Here is a 17,500-nt window from a genome sequence, read left to right as displayed (position 1 = left end):
AGCTCAAAAAAGCCCTGTCAACTTTTATCATTTTGAGTGCTACCCTAGGACTGGGTTTGGGGAAAAACCACTTGGGTAGTTTGGCTTGATGCATTTTCATTTAGCTAGTTGAGGTTTGTTCTTCTTCCCTCCCAGGCTGTGTACGACATCATGTGCTGCTCATGGCCGCTGCTGCCTGCTCTGGTTCTGTCATCCGTCCTCTCCATGGTAACCGTGCAGACAGCGCCCTGCCAGACCTGTCGTAAACTCGCAGAGAGCTTTATCAAGGTGTGTGTCTGTGGGTGTTGAAGTGCTGAAGTGTCTGGCTAGGTCTTTCTCATCTAACATGGACCAAATCCTGTGGGTGGATTTTTTTTATTTTTTATTTTATTTTTTTTGTTATTTTTATTTGTTTATTTTATTATTATTATTTTTATTATTATTTTTTTCTTATTTATGGTCCATTTAATTTCTGAGCAAGACTTCGGGCTGACATATGAGTGCAGTAATCCTGTAAAAATAACTTGTCATGACTTGATATTTGAATCAAATGAATGAATGAATGAATGAACAGGCCAAATGTTTAAACCAACAGAATCAAATGCTTTTTTGCCATACTTGCATGCATTTGCTTTGCACCTGTTTCTTAAAAAGTGACTTTTAGAGTACAGGTTTTATTTTTCTGAACATTCAGGCTTAGTACAATCTTTGCTTTAAATAAACATAAGGATCGAAGCTAACACGCATGGACAATGGATTTGTTCCAGGGCCTGGAACGAACAGCCAATAAAAACTTTGGTGGTGGGAACACAGCTTGGGAGGAGGAGAAGTTGGCCAAATATGCTCGCAGGTAAGGTGCAAAACTCGAACACCTCATTCAAAGGAATATTCTGGTGGTTTTCAACGTAATCTTTATCTACCACATTTGTAGTGAATGCACAGTTACCACCCGGAATCATTTCAATGGGTTTCTCTGAACTGAAAACCTGTTGGCTCATAAGTCACTTGTAATGGAAGCCAAAGGGCAGTTGTTGAATTTCATCAACATATGTTTGAATTATAATATGACTATAATATGATTATGATTATAATATGATATAATATGACTTAAAAACTAAAACCATTAACACTAACTTTTCCCTGAGTTTTTGTGGTACTCGTACAAGAACAGGTGGAACCATGTTGACTTTCGACTGAGTGGTAATTGGCTAACACTTCTGCAAATGTAGTTCCGTCTCTGAAAGGCCAAAATACAGACTACATCTTAATTTACAGATATGTTTTACTGATGTATAATGAAAGCTTTCTACACAAATGTATGTTTTGCATACATTTATCGACAGAATTCAACAACTCTTCAGCTTCCATCACTGTGTTCTGAGTGCATGGGAATGTGTTCAAATGATTATCAATTTATAAAGAAATGTATTTGTAAAACATTTTTTTAAGTGCTTTTTACAATACATGTTTTCACAAAGCAGCTTTACAAATGTCCAAGCCCCCAGTGTGCAAGCCAAAGGCAATCAGTCCCTAGAGCATGAGGAAGAAACCTTAAGAGGAACCAAGACTCAAAGAGGGGGGCATCCTCTTCTGGCTGACAAAGGTCACCACAGTAATAACAATTTTAAGAGAAAAATAAATAAAGAATGGAAAAATAAGCATGGTAATCAACTTTGGGAGACTGAAATTAGGTTGACATTGTCCATTTGCCAATTCATGCACTTTGTGAACCCACGGACTTGTCTGCCTAATTTCTTAGGCAGTGTTCCAAGACTATGTGCAATAAGGTGTGCACCACTGGGATGTTTTTTGGGGGGGTTTTTAGGGGGAGGGAGGGTACATGGAAAATGTTGATGAATAAATGTGTGCTAGGGGGGTCAGTGATGTTTCAAATGCCTAGTCTTTATCTCCAGATGGCATAGCCATCTGGATTCAATGTCTGAATCACATAGGAGTGATCAGGACAGTTTGCAAGAGCGTAATCTCCTTTGATTGACAAGCATGCCTACCAGTATGTCACCAAATGTAGCTGTCATGGACCCCTGCCAGACTGACTTTGTGTGTGTAATGGCAGTTAAGTGAATTTTAAGCTTCGCTGCCAGAAGGGAGCACATTTGTATTGACCCCTGCCTGAAAATGACTGGAATCGTTGACTGCTCCAGGGGTTCTGGGAACGTGTCCCAGTGACCAGCAGCAGCAGTTTATTTTATTAGCCTCGAAATGCATCTCTCCCCCCCACCCCACTCTGACTGTGGCGGGAAACCCAGTCTAAAACGAAATCTTTAATTGGGGAAACGCTCTGAGGTTTTACGCCGTCGTTACGCAGTTGCAACCGCGGCCGTGTGTATTAAGAAGTCCCTGCTTCTGTCGTGCTCTCTCTACGTGCCGGCTCACAGCGAGACGCGTCTGCTGGAGATCGTGGAGACGGCGTGCGAGAAATCGGACTTTGAATGTAACAAGCTGCTGGAACAGATCGAGGACCAGGTGGAGACTTGGTGGTTTCACAGGTAAGCACAGGCCGTATGGTGCCTCGCAGCCTAGGGGGTTACAGTACAGGTAAATTAGGAATCTTTCTTTCCGTAGGCAGCAGGAGGCGCCGGACCTGTCCGAATGGTTATGCATAGAAGAACTCCGACTGTGCTGCCCACCGGGACGGTTCGGATCAGAGTGTGCAGGTACACGCACCTAAGCACTAATAACTTTGAGAAGACTGGTCTGATGTCAGGTATTAGAACCTGGGGGTTTAAAAAGTTCATAGTTAAGGTGATGAAGACTGGCTGGTCTCCAAACTGTCATTTTTCTTCCTTTTGTATGGGATGGGACAAACTATGACCAGCTGTGTAACACAGTGCAAAAACGTACATGTATAAAATGATGTTTGACTTTAGTGCAGAGGAACAGGCAATTTACCGCAACCAACAGATCTCTGTGCACAGTTCCGTGTGTTTTGTTGAAAACTAATTTTTTTTGGTTTTCCTCCACTGACTCTGTGAATCTGGGAATTTCCTCATCAGGCCCCTATACAGTCTACATGAATATTTCATTTAATGATTACAGACAGTGACTGGGTAAAAAAAAAATTGTTCTAGTGCCCAGTGCATCCTGTTTGTTCAGTGCGTCTAATAAAGCCTCCTAGAAGGCCATTCGAGTGATCTGGGGTGTGAAATGAGGTAACCGGCGGGGAAAGAATGATTCGTGGTTGTCAGGGTGGCAGTTTGTACGAGGCCAGGATGGGCATGTGAGCACATGCACGTGTACATCTGCCCTTCAGACTGGGCAATCCAGACAAGATTGACACCGTAGTGTCAGTAGCAGAGATCGATGGCTCATACATTAGACAGCTTGCCATAGCTCACCTACTTTCCTCATGCACAGTGCTTACAAAAGGATTAATCTGTAATAGTAGTAATAATAATAATAGTAATGTTGTTGTTGTTGTTGTTTCAGGCTTATTCTTGCAACCATCTGCTTGCATATGCGTTTACAAATGCACAGATGTATTCAGTAGCCATGCTACTGGTCAGTAGGTGGTTGTCCAGCCCACTTGTGCTTTTCTAGAGTGCCCGTTGGGTCCGGGGGGGGTGTGCGGCGGCCTCGGCCGCTGCGAAGGTGAGGGGACGAGGTTCGGAGACGGAGAGTGTGTGTGCGACCCGGGCTACTCGGGCCCTCTCTGCCAGAACTGCGCAGACGGATACTATCGGGAGAAGAGCTCCAATCACACACAGCCACCCTGCTCAGGTGAACAGAATCCAGACAGTTACTATCTGTATATTTTAAATGATCCTTTTGTTTCTCAGTATTTCACAAGTAGGCTTTAATTTTAAACAAGAAATATAGTTCTTAATAAATGTGCGTGCGTGCATGCTTGCGTGCTTACAGCCTGCTATCGTTCCTGTAAAAAGTGCACTGGGCCGCAAGACTACAAGTGTCTGGACTGCAAGCCTGGGTGGATCCTTCACAACAACAAGTGTGTGGGTGAGTTGTGCTATGCTGGCCGAGGTCATGTTAACCAAACAGTTAAAACAGGTCTTCGAACTGAACGGTTAAATTGAGGTCATTTAAGGAGCTGTTCGAAGCTGCCAAGAGTCACAGGTGGGTTTTGTTGTAACATATTCCAGGAAGATGGAATGTTGTATTTAAAAGCGTTGTAAGGTCTTTGTTTACTTTGAGAACAAGTAGAAGAAGAAACACAACCTTGTACACGATAAACTTGAATTCAAGTAAGACGTGGCGTTGCCATGTCCTGTCTGATGGCTGAGTGAAGTGGAGCGTTTTCCGGTTTTAAATTGGTAGTGGATGCATGGCTGTAGATTACACAGCTGGTACTGAGCCAAAATATTGGCTTCGCTTGTGTATATTTGCAAAACTAGATTAAGCAGGCCTTAAATTAAGGTGAACACTTATCTACTTGAATTATCAGTTGGTCCGTATACATGAACGGTTTGTCACAGGGCAAGATTCTGAGGTATTTATTAAGTCATTTAGGAACCGTAGTCATCTTGTTTGGGGGAAAAGAACATGGATATATATCTGTAAAGGCCATTGATCAGATTCCCCATTCTCTGACCATTATTTGACCAGTGCTTACTGACTATCACTATTAATAGGAACAAATACATTTCCCAAAATCTGTAAAAGGACAAAATGTAGCCTTTGGTACTCAGTAAAGCCTTGTACTTAGGCTGGTAAATGTATTCTGTGGAAGTGAGCAGGAATCTTGTCTTAAAACCAGAGTCCAAAAGGTGACTGGGACGAAGCAATAAGCTTCCGAATGTTCCAAATGTAGTCAGCGTGTGGTCATTGACTGTCTGGCCTGATGGGAGCCAGCCTGAGCCAGCCTGAGCAAGCCTGCGTAGATGTAAATCGGGGAGAAATGCCAAAGTCAGCACTAGATGTCTTCTGAAGGAAAGCCATTTAAAACGGCATGAATTTGTCACTATAATAATTACATATTTATTTGACTCTTTTCCTCCTTTAGGTAAAATGAGAGCTAACTGGTGTTTATGTAATGTACAGGTAGTAATTTACATTTTGTATTTTTCATATGAGTAATGTATGTGCTTCAGGAAAACTGAATGGCACAGTGCAAAGCCCACCTCTGAAGTACTGAAACGAGAATGTTCCACGATGTCATGTCCCTCAGGCACGTGTGCACAACCCTGCACATCTGATAAATAAATGCTTAAATGAAGGCCTTGTGCTAGACCTGAGAAATCATTATTTTCCCACTACAAATACACTTTAAAAAGTAAATAAAGCATCATCATTTCAAGAAAGACATTGCGACCGTATGTTTTTACAAAAGCAAAAACAGAAGTACGGATCCTACTAATTATTGTGAATATTAAGTTTTAACAGAGATTTTGGTTCCCAGCGCATTTTAATGATTAGGTGATACTGGATCTCTGTAGGTCAATGTTCACTATAGAAAATGCAGGGTGGGACCATTAGTTGTAGCTACTCGTGAGGTTCTTTCAGTGTTTTTTATTCAGACTGTGACAGCATGAAAAATGTAAGAATCATCATCACTTTCCTATATCATCTACATGCAAGTAGCGTAACATATTTGCATCTAATATTTGTCTTTCTACAAGCTTCACTACTGTTTAAAAGTCTGTAAACATTCACAGCATCTAGAATTTGGGAAGTAGTGATGGTCTGGAAGTGGATACGTTGGAGAGAGAGTGCTCTCGATTGGAGTAGGCTAATAAAACAATGAACCCATCGATTTTCCTTCTTTTACCACCATTAACCAGGTGTTGGGCATGACACACTCAAGTGGCTTATTGCTTTTGTAAAATAACAAAAATACAGTATAATAAAATGCATCAATATTCAATCATTTTTAATAGTCCAAATAAAGCAGTGTAGTTTAACAGAAGGCTCGGCGTTTTAATGTTTTAACACCCTGGTGGATTAATGGAGTAAATGTGCTGTCTTTTGTATGCATTCAAGTTCTTTACAAAAGCTTTAAATGTGGCTCAACTAATAATATTTTAAAGCCTAACTTTATAATGAATGTTTTTTTAAAACTTGTCGGTTCCTCAGAATATTGCAATACTAAATAAAATGGTTAAAATACCTTGTGTCTGGTTTAGATTCTTAGATTTTTAATGAATGATGGTAAATAACAAACTGCTTAATGTCCTTAATTGACCTGTTGTAATTTGAAGCATCTTCCTGAAAGATTACATTCACATCATAAATGGACATCAAGCATTGATCATGAATTACAGGAATCTGCTAAATCAGTAGGCCAAAATTGCAATATAAAGGATACTATAAAATCAACAGTCTGTTGTTTCTCCAGACAAACATTCTGTGAGAGTGAACACTGCTTCTGGTGTGCGTGTAAACAGAACAAACCAAGCTATAGGTGGTTATGTGGTGTGTAACACTTACTCTCTGTATCACAGATGTAGATGAGTGTGGGACTGAGCTGGCACACTGCCCCTCCAACACTTACTGCTTTAACACTGATGGCTCATATGAGTGCAGAGGTCAGTCCTGCTGGTGAAACTGTGTGTGTGTGTGTGTGTGTGTGTGTGTGTGTGTGTGTGTGTGTGTGTGTGTGTGTGTGTGTGTGTGTGTGTGTGTGTGTGTGTGTGTGTGTGTGTGTGTGTGTGTGTGAAGGAAGGAGAGAGACAGACAGATGGAGCATATACCACCAAGAATGATGAAACAGGTGCGCATGGGTCTGTGCTTGCTACCTAACAGATGTGGGTGTGTGGGTCTATGCGCGTGTGTATGCCGGCATGTTAGCTAACAGGTGTGAGCGTGTTTTTATGTGCTACCTAACGCTTCCCTGTGTGCAGGCTGTGACCAAGCGTGTGTAGGCTGCATGGGAAGCGGGCCGGCTCGCTGTAAGAAGTGCGCCCGAGGATACCGTCTGAACGGAGCCAAGTGCCTTGGTGAGCCTCACACCTCTCTGACCCTGCTGACCTCATTAACTTCTCTGGCCACCTCCTCCACGTCAGCCTCGGCTGCCTGTGCCTGGGTCACGTTTTGATGCGTTAAGGGTGAGACGGGGTGGGGGCTGGGTGCAGACTTTTACCCGCTCCTGGCCAGGTAGTGGCAGGTGGAGCCGGAGCTAAAACTCTAGCGAACGTGAGCCCTCGGTAAGCCCGTGACAGCCGCAGAACACCGGTCAGTGGTGGCCAACGGAGATGCTTCGGGAGTGTAGGACGTCATGTCCCGTCTGTTTCTCTCCCTTTCCAGACGTGGACGAGTGCAAGGAGAGAGTGATAGCATGTCCTGGCCTGAATGAGGCGTGCATTAACGAAGAGGGCTCCTTCCGCTGTGAGTGTGCACAGGGCTTCATACGTAGAGACAGCATTTGCGTGGAGAACCTCCTGCCTTGTAAGTACCAGGCACGCACGCACTCAACATAAACACGCATCTAACCGTTCTGCATTTACTAATGCTTGCTCTTTGATTCAAGTTAATGGAACATTTTGCACGTTTCAGAAAGCCAACATTAAGACTGGCACAGTTAGTCAGTCTTCCTGCAGTCTGCCAGCTGGCATCGACAGACTATAGTACTAGCAACATGTCATGAGCAGACAAGTACATGCTGGATCGAACAACCCTGTCTGCACAGGTCTTAGTTTAAATGAGGAGACATGAGCTGAAATAAGATGCGATGAATCAAATCTCTTATTAGTACCCAGAACCCTTTCATGAAACATCAGGCACACATTTCATGATCCCACACTAAGTAATGTTATTAAATAAATATAAAATATGAATACAATACTTCTCCTTAACACTTTCCTCTATTGACCTACAAATTAACGTGTGTTCTTTCTTTATCCTCCCCCTGCAGCGGATCCAGAAAAAGGTTTATTTGACGATATGACCGATGACGAGGTACTGGTCCTTCAGCAAATGTTTTTTGGCGTGGTGATCTGTGCGCTAGCTACACTAGCCGCAAAAGGAGACATGGTCTTTACTGCCATCTTTATCGGGGGCGTGGCTGCTATGGCAGGCTATTGGCTCTCAGAGAAAGGCGACCGTATGCTGGACGGCATCCTTAAAGGACGCTAATGAATCAGATGCTCAGGAATGGGATGGGGGGGGGGGGGGGGGTGCAACTGGAATGCAAGCCTATCGGGCATCATAAACTTGAAGTGGGAAGGACTTGGAGGTTGAAAGGAGTGGCTATAAGAATGCAAGCCAATCAGGGATTTTGGAGGAGGGGTAACTGTTAGCAGTGCAACTGTGTCAAGGGCTGGGTAGTGAAAGTTTGGACTATGCTAATGGTTTGGACTATGCTAATTTTCTGTTTCCACAGTTTTTCTGCTGCTCACTATAAGAGACTTTACATAAAGAATTTTTAATAAACTTGGACCAGATAAGCATCTTGATAAGATATATAGAAATCACACTGAAGCTTGAACCATAATAGAATCTGTTAATATATGTTTGATACATAACACTGCTATAGCATAAAGCTAAATCTTGCTCCATTTTTTACATTAATGTTAAAAAATCCAAGACAAACAGCTTTTTTTTAATGTTTATCTCTTTTATCTATTCAGACTCAGCAAAAAACAGGGTGTATAAATGTTTTTTTAATTTTGAGGAGCTGAAAGGAGCGTATCTGAAGGTACAGATAGCGATACTAAAGGACAATGTGCATCACTTGTATCCCAGGAAGCCAATGTACAGGATGAGTGAACGAACCCCAGAGAGTAGATGAGCTCTCAAAGTGAAGGATGTTAAACACTTACGTATTTGGTGATTTAGACCTTTGTTCGTTTTTAGCTTTAGCAGTAAGAGGTAGATCAGCAATGATGATATACAACTTGGTGTACTTTTTAATTATAGAGTAATGATCCCTTTATTCAAGGGGATCTTTCATTGCACTTTGTTTGGCTTTTATATATTTATATTTATTTTCACCTCATATCTTAATGACTTTTTGTTTTTTTTTAAACTGCCTAACAATTCGTTTGTTTTTGTGTTAATAATGTTGGTGCTTAAAAGCTCACTGAAATTGTATAAGGCTGCTGCTCCTGTTATAATCGTCTCCCTACTGAAATGTCTTTACGTTGTGTGACCTCGATTCCATCCATAAATGAACATTATATTCTATCCAAGTAATTACAAATGATAATTTTCCTTAAATCTCATGCAGTTGTCTACCAAGCTGTGTGTGTGTCCCTGTGTAATTCTGGTAAGATCTGCATGAATTCTCTGTCTTTAGACAATAAGACCCCATCAGCAATGACCATCTTCTAGGAAAGTTGTGAGAAACACAGTTGGCTTGAGGGCTTTTTGGTGGGCTGTGTTCAACTAGGGTCAAACGTACTTGCCTTAAATTGAACACATAATTGCCAACCCCTGAAGTCTGCGTCATAGTCTACCTCCTGTTATCGCTTACGTTCAGAGCTTTGTTTTACAATATTGTCAACCATAAAATAATGGGTTTCTAATGATTTATTTGCTGTATCAAAGAAGTGAAAAGAGAATTTCAATAAAGCCTATTTAAATTATTTAGCAGACTTTATTTTTTACTTTTATTTCAGGCTTTAAGTGTTTTTTTTTGTTTTTTTTTTAGCTCAATATATGGAAATCTATGGAGCAGAAAGAGACTATCCCCGGGTTAGGGACGCTAGGCACTGTGCATGTGTGCGTCTTGCATCATTTGCGATGAATGGCTTAACGACTGATAATCTGAGTTGATGCAGATGTCAAAACTGCGTCATTCTTATGTGTGGAACTGACAGTGAAAAACACACCAACCGCCAACACTGTAAATATTACGATAGTAATGGCATACACACTTTATAATTCTCCACTGAACTTAAGGGTGGGGGGGGTGGCTTAGCACTGGAAAGTTTCCCCTTTTTATTATTTTGAGATGTGACTTGGAGACATTTCCTATAGAACTTCAGAAATAGTCACCAATTTATACATTTAAAACCAAAACAATTAAAAATGTGATTTCCTAGCATTTTCATCTGCTTATTGCTAAAGTGCCTGTAATTAAGAAAGCGCTTTAGAGTCCTTGTTAAGAGGTAGAACATCAGGAAACAGTCACTAGTCAGCCAGCGGCGGGCCTTTCTCAACAGAAGTAGAATTCAAGCAGTTTTTCTGAAATTTTTAGTTTCATTGGCAGACTGCACCTTTGGAAAGTTTTGCGAGTTAGGTTATGATTATGCTAATTACAGTAAATTACACTGAGTGCAGTTACATAATGAATCATCCCAAAGGTCAGGTAACGTTCATAGCGGTCACCCTCGGAGCACAGAAATGTCTACGTTGGGTGATTAAGTGAAGAGCTTAATTTATAAAAAATAAACATCTGCCATGGAAAGAGAAAGGATGATGTGGTCAGGCATGCTGGTGCTAAACATGGTTTTAAAGAGGAAGCAGTTCTCCATCTGTGGCGATGAGGTCAGATGCCCAATCGCTCATGGTTCTCCCAAAGCCAAGTGTGATAGTCGTTCAGCTTGTGATCATTTGGGATGACCTGAAAAACCCAGACAAGAAGGTGCACACAGACTGAACGTGCATCCAGTGCTACTTTTTTCTTTGCATTGCTTGTGTTCATGGGTACAATAAATGTGGCTGTGCATGTGTCACCTCTTTCCATTCCCCCACACAGAATATGCGGTAGGAGTCATTGCCGTACTTGCCGATGCCGTGTAACTCGATAGGATACCTCCATGACTTTGTGAGGTACTCATCTGGCAAACAGAAACATGAAAAAAGCCATGTGAGGATCATTATAGCAAAGGTTAAGCGTGTATATATTGAAACCAGCATGTGCATAACAGTTCCTGTTCATCTGAGAGTAGGGACTGGAAAAAAAGACTAAATACATCACATACATCTTTTTATTTGACAAAGTGTATATATTAAATATATAATCCTAATCATAATTTAATAGTTAGATTCAAAGGTTTTGCTCAGAACAGTTCAATATGTGAATTAGTAGCCCCATCAACCTACATTTTGACATAGAAATTAAATATATACAAGTATATACAATATTGTGATGGAAGACAAAATTTAAGCCTTGTGATTTTGAGAGAAGTAACTTTAATGAAATACTGTGGAACCTCTCTCGCAGAGGGTCTTGGAAGTTAGAGAAACATCTATGTACATGCTGATGTTTTTAAAATCCATAGTGCAATAATCTGGAACATTATTCTCCTGATTCCACAGAGGAAGAGACTCAGAACACAACAGACATTTCTGTTGACTGAAAACTTTGAATGTTTATTTACCTTCTACAGTATCACAATGCATAGTGGTGTCATTAACAATACAACTGTAATGCATTACAATAAGAATGGGATTAGTTTTGTACCAAAAAATAAGATTTGCCTCTAAAATTACATACAGTAGTATTTTGTTTCAACTACACAGATCAGTGGCACTATAATTTCAAAAGTTTGACACTTTGTATGTGGGTGGAGGAATTGGTGTATTTGAGAGACACGTTTCATAGCTAAAAGAAAACACACTAGCTCTGGGTTACTTAGCCTAATCAACAGCATTCTCTTCTGAAAACAGGGGGTAAGGTACATGTCATATGGCTGGCTAGATGATTAAATTCTAGCCAAAGGAGACAATGATTTCAAACTGCCATGGTATTTAAATAGTTTGAAAGTAAAAGGTCAATGCAACTAAAGTCAATTCTGTGAATGTAAAATTAGTCTTACTTTCTCACTGATGCAGAACTGGAAAGAGACTATACATTTCAACATAATACCTCAGTGTCTTCTTTAAGAACCTTTGAGATTTGTCAAAATGTTCCTATAATGGTAACTAAGAATATGTGAAATTGGTCATGTACTGTAAGTTCCCGTAATTTAACACTTGCTTGATAAACAGTGCTGGCTATAAATAGTTTGTTTGATGCTGTGGGCATGACACTATTACTAAACGGAATGTTTAGTTGCCATCTGTGATGAACCATTTGTGGAAAAACAAAATAGCAGCTTTAATAATTAGTTTGGATTGTGCTATGACAGTGACCAACAATCTGTTTCCTTTTCAAACTATTCTTCACTAACCCTAATCTGTCCTTACAAAGACCATCCTTCCATCATTTTGTAAATATCTGAAGAAGCATAACCAATCGCATCATCACTCGAAGACTAATCAGCCATTAGGAAGCAGCCACTCACCGGAGAAGCGGATAAGCGCTTTGGCTCGCAAGACATGGAGGCCGAGCGGCTGAAGGAGGTCAGCCAGCGCCTTCCAGTCGCTCGCCCGTGTTGCGTCAGCAGACGGGTAGCGCTCAAAAAACCGCCAAAGCAGTGGTATTGCCAACTTTCCTACACACCCAAACACGCATCCGCACGCCCAGCACAGGAGGCACTCGTTACATAAACACAGACGCGTTGGCAAACACATCGAAGTGGTTTTCCCTGTATCATTTACACACCTGACTCAGCACATGATGTCCTTTAAGTGTGTTAGAACAGAAAAAAAACACAGCAGATGGTGAACCCTGGAAAATAAACGCTCTGCATGCTCTCATGTGTGCACTGCACTGAGCCAACAGCATTATTCTAACAGTATATCACTGAAATAATAATCACTGAAATCTTAACATTAATTCAGTGTATTGCTCTTGTGTATAAACATGCTTTATATGCACCACTGGTTTTGTTGAGGAAGATGGTGGCCACTAGAAGCTTCCAGGGGTCGTGAAACAGGGTTTCTTGCACCAGGTTGAAGGGGGAACGAGGAGGGGTCCACTTTCTGAGTGCTTTACGTTTTGGAGGACTGAGACCTTGGGGAGAGGTGGAGGGAGAAAAAGGGAGAGAGATCCTGGATGAATCTTGGTGGAATGTTCCAGCATGTTAACTTGATTCTCAGACCATCCCTGACAGACGTGAAAATGTGTGAAATTACGCCATTTCGAGTTACCTACCATCAGTCTTTCTGCTGAAATACGGACTGGTTCGGCGCTTTTCTGCCAGTAATCTGGTGCCTGAAACAAAAAAAAAAGATGAAATAAACAGAATGGAACAACCACCACAAAGATTCAGTGAAAGCAACCATTATTTTAGGTGACTTTATCAATCTTAAGAACTTTTCATATGGAGGTACGACTGTATGTAATGATATGTAATATGATATGGTGAAGGGGCAGTACGCTGAGGAGGAACGCACCACTTTGCGCGTTTCTAAGAGGGGAACAGCTCCCCCTTGTGGCCGGGTCAATCAGTTTTCCTTCATTCACTTGATCCCGCCCTTCCACATCCTCGTCCTTTCCGTCACCATCTCTGTCGCTGTCTGACGCGGCCTGCACCCTCACGGTGGGCACCGCGGCTTGTGTGTTCTCCACCGGAGCTGCTCCGCTGGCCGGTTCCACGCTCGCGCTCTCGGGCCCGCTCCGCTCCGGCTCCTCTCCTCCTTCGCTCTTCCCATTCTCCGTCTGCGTCCGTCTAACGGCACGCTTCCTCGCTTGCGGTGCCCTCCCCGGCCTCCCTGCCTGCCTCTCGTGGCGCTGGGAGCCTCCGAGGTTATTTCCGGGTGGGGTGAAGCCGAAGGAGCCTGTCTCGGTGCTTTCCTTGGAGAGCAGGTAGTCCTGGAGAGCTGCTCTGGACCTGAAGCGCTTGCCCTGAGGACTTAAAGACAGCAAACGTATTTTACACCTTTTTTTTTTCCTTTTTGTTTTTTACACTTATTTAAAAGTCCAGGTATTACAACAGACACCAACAGTGATAATACAAAGACATTATTGCACATGAAACATTTAGATCATTTACCAGCTCTTGTTAGTAGTTCATGCATGTTACTGCACACTGACAATGATTCTCACCATAGGAAAAGGATTTGAAAATCATCATTATGGCCCCCAGCTTCACTGTGTGTGTGTGTATATATATATATATATATATATATATGAAGACTTTGTTATTCTACAGAGCTAAAGCCCTAGTATGTATGGGATTGACTTTGGAGTCCATTAAATGAATACTGCATGACATGACAAAATAGAGGATTTTTGTCAATAAATTGGTGAAGCATGAAGCATGAAGAGGTGCAATCAGAGAAAGATGCTCTACTGGGATCAATCTATATTAACACCTACCTAATGATATATGTGTCTGTTTTGCCTGCTGTCTTGCCTTGTTTTCGTTGCTTTGTCTCTATTGTCCAGCCAGGAGGCAGCCCTTTTGTGGTGACAGGCATCACCTCAAACACTTCACAGTTTGCTTCTATATGGTGAACGAAATATAGACAGTCTGTGCTAAAGTATGTTGGATTATTTTAATATATGTGTTCTTATAATAAATTGTGCATCATTTTGTCAAAGCCTGTTTCCTGTATGCACGTTCTGTCAATTTCAAAGTCACCTAGCTATATTTTTAGCTGTCTGTTAAAAGCTAAGCTCAAAACAGATCATTACACTACACCAAGAACACAGTAACAGCCACCTGCTGCTCTAGATTTCCATATAGTGGTTTCACACACTAATTACAAAGCCCATGATGTACCATAATTATTATGTACCATTATTATTAAATAAAGATCTTTGGAAATGATCAATTTCTGCATTGAAAATGTAATAAAATAACATCAACCGTGATAACACAAGCATTTCTGAACATGAAATAACTAGCTGCTTGAACCTTTTTCTTATGGACTTACTTGACATGACTTCCCGCGTAAGTTACATGCGAGTTTCAGACTTCGTGCATGCCTTTATTCGGTATTGTTCATGTATGCCACGGAAATCATACCACAGAAATAATGCTGGCTAAACAAATGCTCGTTTGCAAAAAAAATGTTAAAACTCTGCTTTCCCTTATCTTGAATAAAACAGCTAAGCTTCGTTTGCTTGGGTCAACTTCTTCTTCCTTTCACGTTAAGTCGCAACCATAACCATACTACTGCCACCTAACGTACTGGGCGATCCGCTTTAAAATGTTCACGTACTCAAATTCAATGGAATTAATTTTGTTCCTTTATATGATCAAACTTAATGAATTTGAGAGCAAAACTATTGACATTTCAATGCAAATAAAAACACTGCAAGTAAAATTGCTATATATATATATATATATATATATATATATATATATATATATATATATATATATATATATATATATATATAATAAAACTATTCTAATACTTTAAATCTATATGTGTTATTGTTGCATGTGTAGTTTATTGACTGTCCGCAAGTCCCTTGACTCTAGCCACGCCCCAGAGTTTTTACTCTAGAAGCTGCTGTGTGATCCAGACCTTAATTCGATGCATATTTGCTACAGGCAATAAAGGTAAAACATGAAAAGGGCATACTGCATCTACGAATAGTATTATATAAAAGAGATAAAAATGTCATATAATCATATAAGCAGACATGTAGGGGTAAAAAGTAGTATAAAATAGACAATAGTAATACTAATAATAGTAATAATAACAATGAGTAATGATAATATAATTTTAAAATAAATATTAAAAATTACATTTAAATAGCAGTAAATATAAACAATATAAAAAAATAAATGCAATAATACCAGTATTAAAAGTAAGTAAAAACAATAGAATCTTGAGAAACAAAGTTGGTTTCCATCTGCTTCTTGAAATTATGCACTGATGTTGCCGATCCAAACTTGTTTTTTTTCCCCGCTGCCTCACCACTTCTTTTCTTATTAATGTTTGGTGTTTTAAGCAAGCCTGCATTATTTGACCTTGAAGAACAATTTGGAACATAGGAAGACAGGCATTCTACTATGTATGATAGTGATAGTGTTAATCCATGTAATGCTTTAATAATCTGCCCTATAATAGCCAATGTAATGAAATTAGAATTGGTGTGATATTACCATTCTGCACAAGCTCAATTGTTTGTATGTTTTATGGCAAATCAGTAAACAGCGACTTACAGCAGTCAGTTGTGAGAAAACAAAACCATGTATCAGTTGCCTAGCATCATGCAAACTAACATATGGTCTAACATGAATAATGTTTCTCAAGTAAAAAGCCAGTTTGAGTAACATAGTCAGTGTCTTCTGCAAAGAATGAAACTGACTCGCTTTATGTTCTATACAAATTCTGCTGTCATTTGCAGTGGCACATTGCAAATCATCCATGGAATTCAGAAGAGAAACAAAAAAGTGCATCTGCAATAAGTACATCTACATTACTGCTATCATTTCAACTGAATATTGATCTAGCAATAAGAAATAGCATTCTGATTACATACACCAGTGTCAGTGCTTTGCACAAAAAGTTCAGTTATATAATTGCTATATAAATGTATAAAGACTTCCAAAGTATATTTGGATGTATATATGTGTGCACATGAATGTGTATGTGCGCATGAAGGTATGTATGTATATTTGTGAAACAGAGAGAAAAAAAATGTGTGTAAATGTCTAAGCAAATATGCTCGTATGCATCAAAATTAGACAGGAATAGAACTCCTCTAGGAGAGAAAAAAAATTAGAATTGCTAAATATCAATAGATGTGAAAGCAACAGGATTGTATAAGACCTATACTTCTGTCACATTTTTAACAATATATACACAATCTAGAAGAATTCATCTCCATTGTATCAAAAATGTACATATATAGCTACATGTATAACTAATAGTACATGCATAGTTGTTTGCAAGAACATGTGAATGTATTCCTGAAAAATCTGTTTTTCTAAACATTCCCTGCATTGCATTCCCTGTCCATTTTCTTATGTAAGATAAAGTTAGCTGTGATATCCTATAATAATATTTTAATACTATGATAATATACTGTTAGCACTCGGTGATAACGTACATTTCAACTACAATTAGGATTCATAGTAGGGTGACTGGAGAAGGAATAGTTCTTGTTTTTACGTTGCTCTTGACAGTTTTCAAATAAAGTAGATTAGATACTTTCGCATGTTCTGACTTTTATTTTGATGCCAGCAGCCATCTTGGAACTTTTGGTCCTAGCAACCGCTGCATCGCCCGTTTTTTATCGCTTTGAGTACCTGTTGAACGTGTGGATTTAAACAGACAAATAGATTTAACCTTACAAATAACAATGCGAGCTGCTCCCGCATGGATAGACAAAGTACACGACCGTGACAAAGTTGAACAATGGTATGATTTTCTCTGTCCTACGCTGGCTAATTGGGTTTGTACGCGACCCTACTCGATGGAGATATGGTTAGCAACGGTGGTTACTATGTAAACCATTTGAGAGTATATCGATATTAGCTGACCTGCTAGCTAACCTCTTTATTCGTTGAAACGCTCGCAACGTGACATTTATGATTGTAGTTCCTTGTCTTTCTCATGTTACTTCAGGATTTCTTCCCTTGGACATGACTGAATAAAACTTCGACCACCTTCAAATACCAATACCATCACTTAGCTAGCGAACCAGCAAAATCTGTTCGCATAGCTTGGGCTATAAGAATAAAGTAGGGAAGCAATGTAGCCCTAGCTAACCTAGATTAGCATAGGTAACTAGCTGGCGGGCTAATTGGTAGACCTGGTGATTTCCAATATCAAGCTAACTTATCGACATATTTTGATTTCCTTTAGTGTCAGT

The 17,500-nt window shown here is 40.1% G+C and overlaps 3 protein-coding genes across 9 annotated transcripts in view; 2 read left to right on the top strand and 1 right to left on the bottom strand.

The window, feature by feature from the left end:
- Positions 1-9,476, top strand: part of creld1b (CRELD disulfide isomerase 1b) — a 10,405-nt gene extending 929 nt beyond the window's left edge. Inside the window, exons 2-11 of one of the 3 annotated variants that reach the window (XM_035536147.2) lie at positions 136-267; positions 747-829; positions 2,376-2,486; positions 2,563-2,654; positions 3,538-3,717; positions 3,859-3,954; positions 6,396-6,479; positions 6,795-6,890; positions 7,198-7,338; positions 7,805-9,476. In XM_035536147.2, the coding sequence (XP_035392040.1) occupies positions 151-267; positions 747-829; positions 2,376-2,486; positions 2,563-2,654; positions 3,538-3,717; positions 3,859-3,954; positions 6,396-6,479; positions 6,795-6,890; positions 7,198-7,338; positions 7,805-8,025 (1,221 nt within the window). In that variant the 5' untranslated portion in view covers positions 136-150 and the 3' untranslated portion in view covers positions 8,026-9,476. The remainder of the gene's footprint in view (positions 1-135; positions 268-746; positions 830-2,375; positions 2,487-2,562; positions 2,655-3,537; positions 3,718-3,858; positions 3,955-6,395; positions 6,480-6,794; positions 6,891-7,197; positions 7,339-7,804) is intronic. The other 2 variants (XM_081703527.1, XM_081703526.1) reach the window with 2 other exon arrangements.
- Positions 9,477-9,817: 341 nt separating this feature from the next.
- mbd4 (methyl-CpG binding domain protein 4) lies at positions 9,818-14,800 on the bottom strand. Of its 2 annotated transcripts, XM_035536150.2 has the most exons (9): positions 14,602-14,800; positions 14,042-14,168; positions 13,117-13,574; positions 12,875-12,934; positions 12,599-12,733; positions 12,383-12,402; positions 12,123-12,272; positions 10,570-10,673; positions 9,818-10,456 (listed from the first exon to the last, which is right to left on the bottom strand). In XM_035536150.2, the coding sequence occupies exons 1-9, from the start codon at positions 14,606-14,608 to the stop codon at positions 10,432-10,434; spliced, it is 1,086 nt and encodes a 361-aa protein (XP_035392043.2). In that variant the 5' UTR covers positions 14,609-14,800; the 3' UTR covers positions 9,818-10,431. The 2 variants fall into 2 exon arrangements, with proteins under 2 accessions (XP_035392043.2, XP_035392042.2); XM_035536149.2 differs by lacking the exon at positions 12,383-12,402.
- Positions 14,801-16,882: 2,082 nt separating this feature from the next.
- ift122 (intraflagellar transport 122 homolog (Chlamydomonas)) overlaps positions 16,883-17,500 on the top strand; it is a 32,327-nt gene continuing 31,709 nt past the window's right edge. For 2 of the 4 annotated variants that reach the window (XR_014118899.1, XR_014118898.1), the window contains exon 1: positions 16,883-17,046. Coding sequence is in view for 2 of the 4 variants with exons in the window: in XM_081703578.1 (XP_081559704.1) it covers positions 16,988-17,046 (59 nt within the window). In the remaining 2 variants the exon portion in view is untranslated. The remainder of the gene's footprint in view (positions 17,047-17,500) is intronic. The other 2 variants (XM_081703578.1, XM_035536134.2) reach the window with 2 other exon arrangements.

Source organism: Electrophorus electricus, chromosome 20 (assembly GCF_041902795.1).
Source record: "Electrophorus electricus isolate QZ-2024a chromosome 20, ASM4190279v1, whole genome shotgun sequence".
Taxonomy (NCBI): Eukaryota; Metazoa; Chordata; class Actinopteri; order Gymnotiformes; family Gymnotidae; genus Electrophorus; species Electrophorus electricus.
Note: the sequence above shows the minus strand (reverse complement) of the source record. Positions and strands in the feature narration are given on the sequence as shown.

What these genes read in the sequence shown, in the direction of transcription:
- mbd4 (XM_035536149.2), bottom strand. An exon ending in TCTTAGAAACGCGCAAAGTG is followed by an intron (nt 12,935 to 13,116) that starts GTGCGTTCCTCC and finishes TTTTTGTTTCAG; the next exon opens with GCACCAGATTACTGGCAGAA. An exon ending in GTGTGGGGGAATGGAAAGAG is followed by an intron (nt 10,457 to 10,569) that starts GTGACACATGCA and finishes TGGGTTTTTCAG; the next exon opens with GTCATCCCAAATGATCACAA.